The sequence below is a fragment of the Pipistrellus hanaki genome (genome assembly GCF_964339955.1).
Source record: "Pipistrellus hanaki genome assembly, chromosome: 21".
In the NCBI taxonomy this organism is placed as follows: Eukaryota; Metazoa; Chordata; class Mammalia; order Chiroptera; family Vespertilionidae; genus Pipistrellus; species Pipistrellus hanaki.
In genome coordinates this window covers 9,066,901-9,082,645 of record NC_140523.1, presented here as the reverse complement: position 1 = coordinate 9,082,645, position 15,745 = coordinate 9,066,901, and the positions used below count along the sequence as shown (strand labels likewise).

Below are 15,745 nucleotides of genomic sequence, written 5' to 3'. Positions count from 1 at the left end.
CCGCCGCCCCGGGCCCCGCGCTCAGGATAGTGAGTCCCTCCAGGGGGCGCAGGGGTGACGGGGAGGAGGGTGGAGGGCGGCAGAGCCACCATGTGAGGAGGCGGTGGTGGGACTGAGCGGGGAGGATGGGGAACCCGGGCCTGTTTGGGGTGTAAAGTAAGGAGGCCAGATGTCCCGCTTTTCGCAGGACAGTCCCGATTTTTAAACTATTCGTCCTGCGTCCCTTTACAATGGGCACCTTAGTGTAAAGGCAACAATGAGATAAGGTGTCGTTTTTGCACAAGGAGTTTTACTTTCTCAGAATGCTGGGGCCATAGATGGTTGTGAAAAAAAAAGGGGGGGGGGACATTTTCTGAAGTAGGATACTGTTGTTGTTTTTTTAATATATTTTATTGATTTTTTTTTACAGAGGAAGAGAGAGGGATAGATAGTTAGAAGCATCGATGAGAGAGAAACATTGACCAGCTGCCTCCCGCACATCCCCTATTGGGGTACATGCCCTTGACCGGAATCGAACCCGGCACCTTTCAATCCACAGGCCGACGCTCTATCCACTGAGCCAAACCGGTTTCGGCTCTGAGGCAAGATTCTAACTTTTCCTGACATTGCTCAGAGGAAGAACAGACTAGAAGTCACAGGCCAGCGGCTGTGGACAGGAAGGGGCAGTCCTGTAAATGATAAGGGAACTGGAAGAGTGAGCACTGAGGACTGAGCACGGAGATCACACAGGCACCTGGAGGGCATCTGGCCTCAGGGCTGGGCGAGGGCACTGAGCAGCCTGAGCCCATAGAGCCTGCTGGTTCCCAGGCTCCCAACAGACCATTTTCTCTCCACAAAATCCTATAAATGTAGAATCTGTTAGGTGTATGGTAAGGTAACCAGACCTCCCGATTTCTAACAATGTGTCTCGAGTCCCGAGTCCCAGGGCATTTTTAAAAAGTCCCGATTTTTAGGAAGAATGCATGACTAGCTAGGGAACAGCGGGAGACGGGAAGGGAATAGACGGTTTTCGGCGGCCGTGTGGCTATTGAGCCAGAATATGAGTTTTATATCATTTTTGTTAATTTTGTAATGTTAAACTTTAAACATAACAAATAATTGTTGAGAACTGCTTATCAAAGTCCGAAACGATGAAAACATTTTGTGACTGTCTCTCAGATAATATACTTCGTACTGCGTGCTAGTAAGCTAGTTAAACAAGTGATGTCATTACAAATCAGCTATTCAGATAATTTAGGTAAGTAATTTATTTCATAATTACATAAGTTTTCTTGAATTTAGCAGACAGTACTCGTATTATTTATATTTTATTATAGAAATATGGTAGCAACCATACTTGGGTAAAAACTGCTGTTTGAATTTTAACCCTACTATTCTAACTTGGACCTTCGCTTACTTGTTTAAACAATAGGATAGTTACAGGAGATTGATTCCCACTGACTTAGTAGCTTCAGGTATAGAAACTATAGGTAACCTTTAGAGATTAACCTCTGAGTTCTGCTTTTGTATTATCGGCAAGATAGGGCCACATTCCAATGTTCCCAGCCTTTAGAATTTAGAACAAAGGGAAATTCCTGTGATTTGAACCTTTAAAAAAGACTTGCCTACACCTGGATCAGTGCAATCTTGTGGACTCCTCCTGGCCAATTTTTCAATAAATACTTGCCTGCTTTTGTTTAATCAATCACCAGTCTCTGGTGGTCTTATTTTTTAAAAAAATATATATTTTATTGATTTTTTACAGAGAGGAAGAAAGAGGGATAGAGAGTAAGAAATATGAATGAGAGAGAATAATCGATCAGTTGCCTCTTGCATCACCCCCACTGGGGATATGCCCGCAGCCAAGGTACATGTCCTTGACTGGAATCGAACCCGGGACCCTTCAGTCCACAGGCTGATTCTCTGTCCACTTAGCAAAACCAGTCTTGGCCACTGGTCTTGTTTTGAACTCAGGGTTCAACCCCACAACATTTGTGGCAGCAAAAAGTCTAGCGCTGGCCTTGAAAGTGACATAGCTTACGTTACAATTAAGTGTTGAGACTTTGAAAGCCATTTTATCTGTGAAATCTAATTTAACAAATTTTTGTGAAAATTTTCATGATCTTTTAAACAATGACAGCAATCTACTAAAAATAATTCACTCAAATGAGAAATATGCCAAGGAATAAAATAATACTATACATAATTTTTTTATTTATTATATTTGTAAATTATACTTATGTTGAAATTTAAAAATATATATTACAATACTATTTTTGCATTCTATGAAAAATTTTGTGGCTCCATATAGACCAAATTTTTCATCAAGAACCCCTCTCCCCACCCTCCCAGTCAATAGTGTCCCGCTTTACCAATGTTTAAATCTGGTCACCTTACTGTATGCGTTTGTGGAAGTTATTTCAGGGCCTCACACACTTGTGGCCCCTGAGATAGTAGAGTTGGGACTGTCAGCCACTGTTGTAGCCCTTGGACTTGGGGACTTTGAACAGACACTGAGCCCAGAATCCTAAGGCCAGGGGTCGGGCTTCATGATGTGGACCTTGTTTTTGACAACCGGTGTAGTGAATGTGAGGTCCTCCAGACATAGGTTCCAGAATGTGCTAAGGCTTGGAGTAAAGAGTGAGCTGAATCAGGAACCTGCAGTGTATGTCTATAAAAATACATATATATTTTTATTGATTTTAGAAGTAGAAAGAATTTGGGGGAAAGGGGTTGATTGAGAGACTGATGGAGAGGCAGTCATCTTCACCACAGACAGTACAGCATATTTATTGGTTTCCTAAGGGGAGGTTAAGGTCAGAAGGAGTTTCGGGTGTGCCCAGATCCTATTCATCAAGATCTGGGTAAGCTCCTCATTTTTTTTTTTTTTTTTTTTGAGATTTAGCATATCAAGATCTGGGTAAGTAAAGGTCCTATTTGTTTCTCATTCCAAGCACAAGGATAATGACAAGAAATCAGTACTGATAATAGGATTCTGCCAGTGCCCTCAGGCTCAGCTGATAAGAATTAAAAAAATGTCCAGTGCCTTCCCCAACTGCTCTCTACAAGAGACAGAACCACAGGGATGAGCAAAAAATAGGTATTTTTTGCCACTGAGAGGGCAGGGTGGGATGAGGCTAACTCCGGACTCCATTTTGTACTGTGGGGCAGGGCGAAGCTGTCCTCCATTTTGTAACTGAACCCTAACCCTCACCCAACCAATCAGGGTCAGCCAAAGCAGTGGCATCACCACCCTTATAAAACCCCTTGACCTGTAGAAGTTGGGTCTCTCTTCCCCCATGCTGTCCGTGTGAGTGGGACAGAGCCCATGCTAGCATGGAAAAGGCTCTTTTGTTTATTGCATCAGACTTGGTAATGGGAGTAGTAGTTCAGAAGGGACTGTGTGAGCCTGAGGACTAGTTTTTTTCCTAGGGCCACTGTTTGTGGGAAGTGGGTGTCACAACACAGCACAGGGATAGAAATTGTCATGTAGAGTGTGGGGAACAGATAATCATTTAGCATGGCCAAAGCCTTTAAAAGATGAGTGGATTTGAGATTAGTGGAGGTCAAAGAGTAATTTAACCAAGATGGGACTAAGGCTGGTACATATCAACTTTTCTAAACTTTCACCAGGAATTTCTTGTGACTCTTGGTGTGGCCTGGCTGTGGGGTGCTATAGTCAGTGCTATGGATTAGCTAGCTAGAAGACTTGAGTGGTCATCTGTGAGAGGACCATCGGGGCTGGGACTTGAGTGAAGGTTTAGTGAGTGATGTTGGCTGTGACTAGTGAAGGACGTCAAGTGCAGCATCAGGGGAGGTGGGCTCTGTATATCTGAGATCTGATTGTTGTTCTTAATAGTTGAGGTTGAAGGAAATAAACAGTCTTGGAGAGAGGCATATGTAGCAGGAATCAAGGCTGTGTCTATGAGTGTGGAGTATCAGAGTCTGGGCAGTGCCTGATCCTGATTGAATATGGTAACCATCCTCTGGTCACACATGCGGAGTAATAAGTAAAAGGCCCGGAGATGCTGATGGGAGCTGGGGCTGTGGAAGTGCAGGTGTGACAGAGGTGTGGTAGAAAGAGTGATGTGCGCTCAGAGAGGGAATGTGAATTCATGGCCACAGCACCATGACATTGACATAAGAGTGACTGAAGGAAGAGTCTATTTCTGGTGGTTCCTGGATGTAACAATAAGGTGAACTGCTGTGTACTTGCCTGTAAAGAGAGGTACTTGGGTGCTAAATTCTAGGTTAAGAGCTTAGGTGTCATTTAACTAACCACCTGCCTTTTGTGTGTGTTTTTTTTGTTTTGTTCTTGTTGTTGTTTTGTTTGTTTTTTGGTTTTTTGGTTTTTTTTTTAATCAATCTTTATTGTTCATATTATTACAAAGGTTCCTCATTTCTTCCCCCCTCCACCAGGTTCCCACACCACCCTCCATCCCCTGCCCACCCCCCATTGTCCTCATCCATAGGTGCACAGTTTATGTTCAGTCTCTTCCTCCCTCCACCACTCCCCCTTTCCCCGAGAACAGTCAGTCCACTCCCGTCCCATATCACCGACTCTACTACAATGAACAGCTATTATTGTTCATCAGGTTTTTTAATCTCCTTTGGTTGTTGTTGTTATTTTTAATTAATAAACTTTTAAACTTCTAAGAATAAATTTTTAAATCTAATAATTTTAAACCTTGTTTTTTTTCTGCCCTGGGAATTGAGAAGCAAACTTGTTTACATGTAAACTTGCCCTTAGGGTATCAAAAGCTGTAGCCATTCAAGTGTAGATAGACACATTGTTTAAAGATAGCTGCTGGTTGGAATTGGATCACCTGTTCTGGGTGGGAAGGGCTTGTCATTCCCTTTCTCCATTCAAATTAAGGTGTTAGCTTTAAAACCTCTTTTTGGGAAGAGACCTTAAACTTTCAGAACTTTAAATTTTTCAGATAGTAAATCAGTTAGTTAGCATTTTCTCACATCAATAATAATTCCACATGCCCAAGGATACACTTTACACAAAAGACATTTCCAAATAGATCAACCAACCTCATCCAGGCCCCACACAAGGCACTCACAGATCAACACCCCAGCGCTATACCAACTCAACACATCCAGATCTACGCCTTCATCACTTGATTCGGCAGACCCACAAGTTCTCCCAAAAGTTTCCAGCTATGTCAGAGAGGCAGCCTTGGGGCGGGGACAGGCAAGGAGCGAGCTGTTCTGGGCCTGGCTGCTCCGGGCCTGGCCTCTGTTGCTCTGGTCCGTTCCACAACCAGCTGCTCCGGGTCTGGCCACTGCCGCTCCCAGCCTGATAGCTGCTCTTCCGGGCCTGGCTGCTCCTGACCCGGCTGCTCTGGGCCTGGCCGCTCCCAGCCTGGCAGCTGCTGCTCCGGGCCTGGCCGCACCCTACCCAGCTGCTCCGGGCCTAGCCACTCCCGGCCTGGAAGCTGCTGCTCCAGGCCTGGCTGCTTCGGGCCAGGCCGCTCCGGGCCTGGCAGCTCCTGACCTGGCTGCTTCAGCCTTGGTTGCTGATGCTCTGGGCCTGGCTGCTCCCGACCCGGCTGCTCTGGGCCCGGCTGCTACCAGGGCCTGGCCGCTCCCAGCCTAGCTGCTGTTGTTCTGGGCCTGGTAGCTCCCCACCTGGCTGCTCCGGGCTTAACCACCTGCCTTTTGTTGTTGGTTTGACTCAATGATTGAAAGGAATGAGATAGCATTCATCAGTGTTACCCAGCCTTGCGAATCTCCACTGGCATGGGTAAGGAAGATGGGTAAGAGAGAACTAGATTTTGGAGGTGGTGAACTATAATTTTGGAAAAGAAGGTGATTAGGAAATAATTTATCCACAACAAGGCATATTTGCATTTCCTTTGAAGTAGTGCCTCTGGGAAGGAAGCTGTGTGAGATGAGTGTGGTTCAAGGAACTATGTGCAGCTGGTAGTACAAAGCAATGACCTCACCACATTGGGATTGGGGTCCAGAGGACGACATGTGATGCCATGTTTTTGGTGTCTTAGGGGAACAATCTGAGGGACTAGAATGCTATTTCGTGAGAAAACAGTATCAAACCACTCACACTGTCTTTATGGCCAATATCCCTCACTAACCTATGCTTTTGGCACCCAGTCTATTGATAAGAGGCAGTGTGGCGGGAGGGCCACAGCTCGGGTATCTTCTATCTACTCAACTGCCTTAATTGTTGTTGGAAGAAAATTATCAGCAGGAATATAAGAAGACAGTGGCTTTCATGGAATGAAGGCTTGGTATTTTCTCACATGTAAAGAGTGAAAAGACAAATGGGATTGGAGGGTGGGTAGTAGGATAGACTTATAATATCGGGAGTGACTCTGGTCATGAGCTGTACTGTCCCCATTATAACAGGATGTGAACTTTGAGGATGTGGCCATTACCTTCTCTCAGGAGGAATGGGGGCTCCTTGATGAGGCTCAGAGACGTCTGTACTGCAATGTGATGCTGGAAGTGTTTGCACTTGTATCATCTGTAGGTAAGACCTCCATGTTGTCCCAGTGTCCTGAGGTGATGACCTCTCTTCCTTTATTCCTCAGGCATAACTTTCTCTCTACCACAGCCAGAACATTGCCTCTGCAAATTTCCCCCACTCTCCTGTCAAATGTGCTGTGGCTGCCAGCCTGAGCAAAGGACTCCACGATCATCCATAACACCTGTTATCTCAAAAAGTACATTAAGTGGTAGGGAGTCAGGCGTCTTGCAGTGAGCTTAGTGGGTCCCAGTTTGCACTTTCCCTTAATGGGAAGCTTACAGTGTCCACATGCATGGCTTCAACTTCTGCACTCTTTCTTTAGGTAAGGGTTCTTTGTGGCAGCTTCTGCCATATTACGGTTTTAACCAACATGAACCATGGGCTGTTCTCGTAAGGCCCCCATTCAAATGTTGTAATATTTTCTTCTCTGAATACTATAGCAAGCTGTGTTGCTCAGGCCCAGGGCTGACTGCTCACTACTTCATCACCTGTTCCTCTGCACTGGTGCCTCCGTAGTATTCGGCAACATTGACTTGCACATGTGTTATGAGGTGCACTTACATATGTGCTAAGTAGTTTTCAAAACCAGCTACTCCTTTATTCAGTTTTAATTTGGGTAGCATGGAACCAACCTCTCGCACAGCTCTCCCGGTCCCCAGCAGATAAGCCATGGTGAATGCTGTTAGTTAAAGGATGAGCTGGAATCCATATTCTAATCCATGTGGTGCTTCCCATGTTTGTATCATACTTCTGTTGAGGCTTCCCTGTCTTGGGATCTTCATCAGCCCAAAAAAGTCACAAGAGCCTCTTATTCATCCTTCCTGCACATCTTTTATTTTCACCAATTTCATGAAATCAATGTGTGATGTGTAACACACTTTTGTAATGACACTTCCCCCGTCACACAATCAACATTCATTTTCTCACCATTTTTCACTTTTCAGGTTGTCAGCATAAAATGGATGATGAGGAGGCCTGTTCTGATCATAGTGTATCTATACACGGAGAGTCACAGGACAGGGCTTCTAAGTCAGCTCCAGCCACCCAAAGGATCCTTTTGTGTAAGCGGTGTTTCTTTGTGTTACAATATATTTTGCACCTAACTGGTTCACATTCAAAATACTTTGAGGAGAAAACCTTCTGTAGTGATGCATATGTTGGAGACTTCCATTTCAGTGTAAATCCTCACCAGCAGCAGAGGAAAGAATGTGGAGAGGAGGCTTGGAAACAAGCTATGGACAGGGCATCCTATGTGAGCAGGTACAGCTTCAACTTCTTGGTGGTGCCTTCAACTAGCAGGGAGGTTGGGGAAGATTTGCGATACAACTCAGAGCTTCCGCAGCACCAGGCCACTCTCAACACCGAGGAGCTACCCTGTGGCAGTGAGATTTCACAGGAATTTCTTGGTTGTAAAAGTCATCACCAGTGGCATTACTGTGAAAATGCTGTCAGCCACATCAGGGAAGTTGTTCGATGTCAAGGTGAATTTTCTGGGGAAGCGATTTATGACTGTAAGAAATGTAGGAAAGTATTTAGACGATTTTTTAACCTCATTGGATGTAAGAGAGTTCATCCTGGAGAAGAGATGTATGAGTGTAGTGAATGTGGGAAGTCCTTCCGTCTAAGAGCTCACCTCACTGAACACCTCAGAGTTCACACTGGAGAAAACCCATATGAGTGTACTGAATGTGGGAAGTCCTACAGTCGAAGAAGTGCACTCATTAAACATCAGAGAGTTCACACTGGAGAAAAGCCATGTGTGTACTGAATGTGGGAAGTCCTTCAGTGACCGAAGTAAACTCATTAAACACCATAGAGTTCACACTAGAGAGAAGCCATATAAGTGTACTGAATGTGGGAAGTCTTTTAGTGACAGCAGCACACTCCTTAAACACCGTGGAGTTCACACTGGAGAGAAGCCATATGAGTGTACTGAATGTGGGAAGTCTTTTAGCCAAAAATCTGGTCTTAGTGTTCATCTGCGAATCCATACTGGAGAGAAGCCATATGAGTGCACTGAATGTGGGAAGTCTTTTATCCAAAAATCTAGTCTTATTAAACATCTGAGAGTCCACACTGGAGAGAAGCCACATGAATGTAGTGAATGTGGGAAGTCCTTCAGTGACCGAACTGCACTCAGTAAACACCAGAGACTTCACGCTGGAGAGAAGCCATATGAGTGTACTGAATGTGGGAAGTCTTTTAGCAGTAAATCTGACCTTATTCAACATATGAGAATCCACACGAGCGAAGCCATATGAGTGAACTGAATGTGGGAAGTCTTTTAGCCGTATATCAAGTCTTATTAAACATCTGAAAGTTTACACTGGAGGAAAATGTTAAATGTGCAGGAATATTTAATTTTATTCACTTAAAATATCAACACTGAAAGTCACTGGGATCTTTTTTTTTTTTTTTTTTTTTTTTTTAACGTAAGCCCTTTTAATGGATCATACAGTATACTGTATTCCTCATGTGTTTCCAGTAAAAGTGAGGATTGAAGGACATGCCCAGATCTACTACCTGATATATTTGTAGCTGAAGAGATTTTTTATTGGATTATGCTTTTATGAATTGTTTTACTTTTTACCTCACCAACCTGCAAATTGCTTACTGTACTCTCTTCTGCCTTATGAATTTTTAGTAAAGATTTTTCTTTAGTACCTTAATTTTTTTTGGTTATTTTCACTTCTAGGGATGATTCTCAAGCAAAATTATGATATATCATCATAGAGTTAACGGATATTATTTGAATTTCAACATTTCTGTGCTTTAGGAGGGACACCGTAATACTAGAAAATTACTCTTTAGCCATTATTGGCTTATAGTGAGTGCATTGCTGCCCAAGGCCTTGAAAGGAAGACTGCTTGACTTTGTGGTTCCAGTTTTCATGTTTGATCCCAGCACATATGGGGATATAGGAGGCATCTGATTTTTTTTTCTCTCTCACATATTGATGTCTCTCTCAATATGTCTCTCTTTTCCCCCTTCCCTTGCACTCTTACTCTCTCTCTCTCTCTCTCTCTTTCTCTCTCTCTCTCCCTCTCTCCCTCTCCTTCTCTCCCTTTCTCTCTCTCTCTCTCTCTCTCTCTCTCTCTCTCTCTCTCTCTCTCTCTCTCTCTCAAAATATCCTCAGATGAGGATTACCAAAAAATGCAAACATTCATTCTGGTGCCCTGAGATGAGGCCTCTGCCTGCACAGCCTACCTTAACTCACTCTTTCCTGCCTTTGCCTGGGACATTCCCACTGTAGCTGGGCACACTGTGTCCTTCCCAGGGTTTGGAAGAGAGGAGGCCCAGTCAGGGCCCTGTGGGGAGCTTGGGTTCTGGGTCTAAGATGTATTGGCCAGGGCTCATCTATTTCCATCCAGAGTGCTTCTCCCCACACCCCTAGGCACCTTCCTGCTACAAATGAGCGCACTTCTGTATCTGGGAGAATCCCCTTGATGCTTTGGAACCCCAAATCAGTTTATCTTTAGAGAGTCCTGCCTCCAACAACCTACTCACACCCCTGAGACCCCATGATGTTTAAGTCTCTTTTCCATTTGAGGGATTATTTTGAACTTTGATTTTATAAAAAATAAAGCACTCCTCTCTCCTTCCCCTTACCCAGACAATCCTAGAGGTAGCGTGGATGCTACAGGAGATGGTGCTGTATATTTTCAGTGGTGAGAACAAGCTGCAATACAAGCATTTCCAGAAGGAGAGGCTTGGTCTCAATATAATTCCATGTTCTGAGGATGAGATGTGGTTGGTGTACCCCCTCCCTAAGGTTTTCCTTTACATAGAAGACCAGAAATGAGGTGATAGTTCCTGGATTATGGGGAATAGTGTGCTACTAGGGTGTGCGGTTGAGGGGCAGAGAGGTAGGGTTCCTATGAACGTGTGTTTGCCACCTCATGAGCCAGGTTCCTTGAGTGGGGGGGCTGAGGGAAGCTGTCGGGATGAGAACTTGAATTAGGTTGGATGGAGGGTCAGCAGCCATGGGTGGGCATAATGCTCACATATAAAGATAGAAGCTGTGGATACTGTTGAGCCCAACTGTTTCAGATGCTGTAAAGGCAGAGTCCCCTGTCCTTGGGAACTGGCATCTAGTGAAGGACAGTCCACAAAGAAAGGACCAGGATACCCGTGATAGGTGACAGCAGTATAGGGGAAGGTGAAACTAGCGTTGGTCACTGGGGACTTCACTGAAGAGTTCTGTGAAGGGCTGGCAGACTCAGATGGGAGCCTGCAGGGAGCATGCCCTGTGCATTTGCAAGCTGTATGGAAATCACTCTGGTGGGTTTTAACAGCAAGGATCAGAAAGTGGTAAAAAATAAATAAATGGTGGCCGATTAGGCAGTAGTATTGTGCATCTCGTCCTGAGCCCGATTGAAAATACAACTAAATCAAAGAATATCCACTTGTACTAACAAATTAGATGCAGCTGAGCAGACCATTTACAACAAGGAAGGGCACGGGAGAATGGCAAGAACTGGGAAGTGGACTTTCGAGGGACAGCAAGCCAGTGGGTCAAGAGGGTGAGCAGAAAGCAGTGTTGCGCCAAAGCTGTGTCCCTTCACGAGGTGGGTAACATCCAAGTGCATAAAGGAAAAGCCACAGGGCAGCTGGCTGCTGGGGAAACTGGACAGAAAGGCTGCCCCATGACAGGAGGGCCAAACAGCAAGATGCTGGGGAGAGACAAAAGTGCAGTTGCATTGTTTTGGCTTGGTTTTGTCTGTGGTTTTATTCTCTAAACCCAGAACACAGGACTTTTCTTTTGCAGACACTCACCTGGGGCTTTGGAGCAGGGAGAGAGGCACAGGCTTAAGGTGCCTGATGAGGAAAGCAGGACAGGGAGACATAGCCAAGAGCATTCTTTTTTTTCTTTTTTTTTTCTCTAAGTTTTTTTTTTTAATTATTACATAAGTCTTCTTCCCCCCTTCCCATTGACCTCTATCTGCCTGCTCCTACCTAAAAGCACATGCCCTCACCCTTTTGCTGGTTATGCTTACATGCAAGCATACAAGTCCTTCGGTCGACCTTTAACACCCTCCCCTCCTGTGCCTTCCCTCTTAGTTTGGATGTCGTTTTCAATGCTTCTATGACACTGCCTCTATTTTTGTGCATCAGTTTATGTTCATTATATTGCACAAGTGAGTGAGGTCATGTGACATTTATCTTTCTCTGATGGCTTTATTTCCCTTAGCGTAACGCTGTCTAGGTCCATTCATGTGTTGAAAATAATATAATAAGATTTCCTCCTTTTTTTACAGCAGCATAATATTCCGTTGTGTGGATGTACCACAAGTTTTTAATCGACTCATCTGCTGATGGGCATTTAGGGTGTTTCCAGTATCTCTTATAACTATCATTGTGCTGCTATGAACAAAGGGGTGCATATATGCTTTCAGACTGGTGTTTCTGACTTTTTGGGATATATTGCTGGAAGGGTGACATACTTAATCTTTCAAAGCTAAAAGGCCATTTCTCCCCAGAAGACCTATCCCATCCCAGTAGGCTCAGGGAAGCAGATACTTCCTGCCACACCCTGCATTTTGAGCTTAACAGAAAAAAAAAAAAAAAAAAAAAGGCAGTCTGAATAGTCCCAAAGAGCATTCAGTGTCTGTATAGGAAGAGAAACTGGTCCGCCCCTCTATTCTTGGAATCCCATCTAACAAAAGGGCAATATGCAAATTAACCATCACTTCACTACAACCACAAGCCATGCCCATCAGCCAATCAGGACCAACTATCCAAATTAACCCAAAGAAGAGTGAGAGAGCAGGAGGGAGGCTTGGTTTTTCCTGGTGGTGGAGGAAGCCAAGCTTTCCGCACACCCTGGCCAGCCCAGGCCGCTGCTTAAGGCTACAAAGTTTCAATTATAGAAGATACATAAATCCCAACAGAAATGGTAGCAGCCACAGAGCTAGAGAGAGTGGGAAGCTAGGCTTGCCCCCAGCGATGGAAGAAGCCAAGCTTCTGCAGCCCTGGCCTGCTTTGTCCTCCGCTCCAGGCTATAAAGTTTCAATTATACATGATAAATCCCAGATACCAGGGCCTCTGCTTGGGTCGCTGGGGAGCATGGCCAGCCTGCAAATTTCCACAGTTCCCTGGCCCAGATCCACCCATGCTCCAAGGCACATGTGTCAAACACAAGGCCCGCGGGCCAAATCCAGCCTGCCAGGCCTTGCAATGTGGCCCGCACTGCGCTGTCATCACTGCACTCCGCTGTCAGTTTATGACATTGTCAGTTTATGACTGTTCAGTAAACCATTCGGCCCGTGATTTAGGCTGGATTTTAGATTTTGGCCCCTTCTCTGATTGAGTTCGACACCCCTACCAAGGGAACCCCCATCCTGATCCGGGACACCCTTCAGTGCAAACCAGCTGACCCACTCCCATGCACCAGACCTCTATTCTAATAAAAGAGTAATATGCAGATTGACCATCACTCCAACACACAAAATGGCTTCCCCCATGTGATCAAAGATCCTGCCCCCATGTGGACAGAAGATGGCTAACAAGGAGGGGCGGGCAATTGTGGGTGATCCTGCCAGCTGGGGAGGGCATTTGGGAGGGATCAGACCTGCAAAGGAGTGTATTTAGAGGTGATCAAGCCTGGGGGGGAGGGCAGTTTGGGGTGACTAGGCTGGCAGGGGGGGGGGAGTTGGGGGCAAACAGGTTGGCAGGAGAGTGGTTAGACATCAATCAGGCTAGCAGGGCGAAGCGGTTGGGGGCAATCAGGAATGCAGGCAGGCAAGCAGTTGGGAGGAAGCAGTTCTGGGTTGTGAGAGGGATGTCTGAATGCCCGTTTAAAAGGGCAGTCGGGGAGAATCTGAGATGGCTGCTCAGGTGAACACCTAGCCGCAGCCACACACAACAATTTCAATAAAATACAACTAAAATATAAAATGGACATTACCCAGAACTACAGGAAAGTCGACTGACTGTAAATTCTACAATGAGAAGCAAGGAGAAAGCCAGAAGGAAGTGCGGAGGAGCTGTAAAAGCCTAAGGTACGGAGACACGCGGCGCGCGTGGAGAGGACGGAGCTGAGTGCCTGGCTGGCGTTCCCTAGCAGGAAGGAGATAAATGCTCCGACTGTGCTGGGCCCCATTTCCGACTGCTCTGAACCCCAGTACTAGGCCAGACCCTGGGGACCCAGGCTCAAACAGAGGGAGCTGGGCTGAAGGCGAAACCCCGGGGGAGCGGCGAAAGGAGGTCCCAGAGATGCGCACATTGTGTGCAAAGAAGGGATGGTTGGCTATGCCGCGGAATTGCCCTGGCGGGAAGGAGACTGGAGCTCCAGACTGCTCTGAACGCCACCTCCAATCCCATTTCCAACTGAACTGAACCCCAATACCGGGCTCATTGGGGAAAAGCCTAGACTGTTTGGTAGCAGGCGAAAATTGAGGGCACCTTTCTCTCAGAGGCGCTTGCAGCAAGTACTGAGTTACTCGGAGACACAGGAGCCACATAGGGCGGGGCTGACGGAAGCCAAGGCTGTAGGCTCCACCCTGAAACGACGCCCCATCCAAGCAGGACACAGAGACTTTTAAGGCTACCAACTCAGGAAAGCTGCAAAAATGCCAAGACGAAATAGATCACAAACGAAAGAAATGGAGGACAAAAAGCGATTGGATATAGAGTTCAAATCTATGCTTATAACGTTTTTCAAGGATTTCCTAGAAAAGATGGATAAGACCTATGAGGATATGAAAAGGGGTCAACTAGAATTAATAAGGAATCAATGATAAATGATAAGGGATCAACAAGAAATGATAAGGGATCAACAAGAAATAAAGAATACATTGAAATGAAAAATATTATACAGAGTCCTAAAAACAGAATGGAAGATCACAAGAATCAAGTCAAAGATTTGGAACATAAAGAGCCAGAAGACACTCCTCCACAGAAGCTAGAAGGCAAGAGAATCCAGAAAATTGAAGATAATGTAAGAAACCTCTGGGACAACTTCAAGCGAACCAACATCAGAATTATGGGGGTCCCAGAAGATGAGAGAGAGCAAGATATTGAAAACATACTGAAAGAGTGACAGAAAACTTCCCCCACCTGGTGAAAGAATTCGACTTACAAGTCCAGGAAGCGCACAGAACTCCAAACAAAAGGAATCCAAAGAGGACCACACCAAGACACATCATAATTAAAATTCCAAGAGCAAAAGACAAAAAGAGAATATTAAAAGCAGCAAGAGCAAAGAAGGTAGTTGCCTATAAAGGAGCACCTATACAGTTGTCAGCTGATTTCTCAACAGAAACCATGCAGGCCAGACGGGAATGGCAAGAAATATTCAAGGTGATGAATATTAAGAACTTACAGCCAAAGATAATCTATCCAGCAAAGCTATCACTCAGAATCAAAGGTCAGATAAAGAGCTTCACTAATAAAAAAAGACTAAAGGAGTTCATCAACACCAAACCAGAATTATATGAATGGCTGAAGGGGGTTCTTTCAGAAGAGAAAGTAAATAAAGATAAAAATTATGAACAACAAATGAATCTAAAAACCAAGGAAATTTAAAAAAATCTGATGAACAATATTAGCTGTTGAATATAATAGAATCAGAGGTATGGACAGGGAGTGAACTGACGATTCTTGGGAAAAAGGGGAGAGGGGGATGTGGAAAGAGAGTGACCATAAACTGTGCACCTATGGATGAGGACAATAGGGAGTGGGGAAAGGGCAGAGGGTGGGGTGAGAACCTGGTGGAGGAGAGCAATGGTGGTGGGGGGGGAGAAACATTTGTAATAATATGAACAATAAAAATTTATTTTAAAAAAAGAAAAGTATTATTTTAATTATTCCTTAAGACTACAGATCAAAATGTAAAAATATATGTAAAGAAATCTTAATTGACTGTTATAGAGAGAAGAATGATAGAATCATAATAAGACTTTCTCCTGCATGACCCCACCAATGGGCAACAGCCCATTACCACAGCAGATGCCCTCAAATAAGAACTGAACCAGCAATCATTCTGTGCATGGGACTACGCTCAATAAACTGAGCCCTTTCAACCTCTCTCTCTCTCTATCTCTCTCTTACATAAAAATATTAAATTATTAAGAGTAAAAGCAGGCTATGAGAGAATATAAGTAATCCTATCCTACTGGTTTAAAACAAACATTTGACAGGATATATAGGCCAACACATTGACTTTTTCTATATTGTCTGCATATCTGTAGTCAGTACACATTGTGATATTAAGGAGCTAAGAGTTATTTGATGTTTACTACAGGTGCCAAGCAGGGATTCAATGCTTTA

General features: G+C 44.7%; 1 protein-coding gene and 1 long non-coding RNA gene across 2 annotated transcripts in view; one reads left to right on the top strand and one right to left on the bottom strand.

The window, feature by feature from the left end:
* Window positions 1–8,989, top strand: part of LOC311614433 (zinc finger protein 416-like) — a 173,197-nt gene extending 164,208 nt beyond the window's left edge. The window contains exons 2-3 of the mRNA XM_084869277.1: window positions 6,355–6,478; window positions 7,420–8,989. Coding sequence (XP_084725403.1) covers window positions 6,355–6,478; window positions 7,420–8,243 — 948 coding nt within the window. The 3' untranslated portion in view covers window positions 8,244–8,989. The remainder of the gene's footprint in view (window positions 1–6,354; window positions 6,479–7,419) is intronic.
* The window catches only part of LOC311614488, a 350,039-nt gene that overhangs the window by 257,720 nt on the left and 76,574 nt on the right, over window positions 1–15,745 (bottom strand). The window lies entirely within an intron of this gene.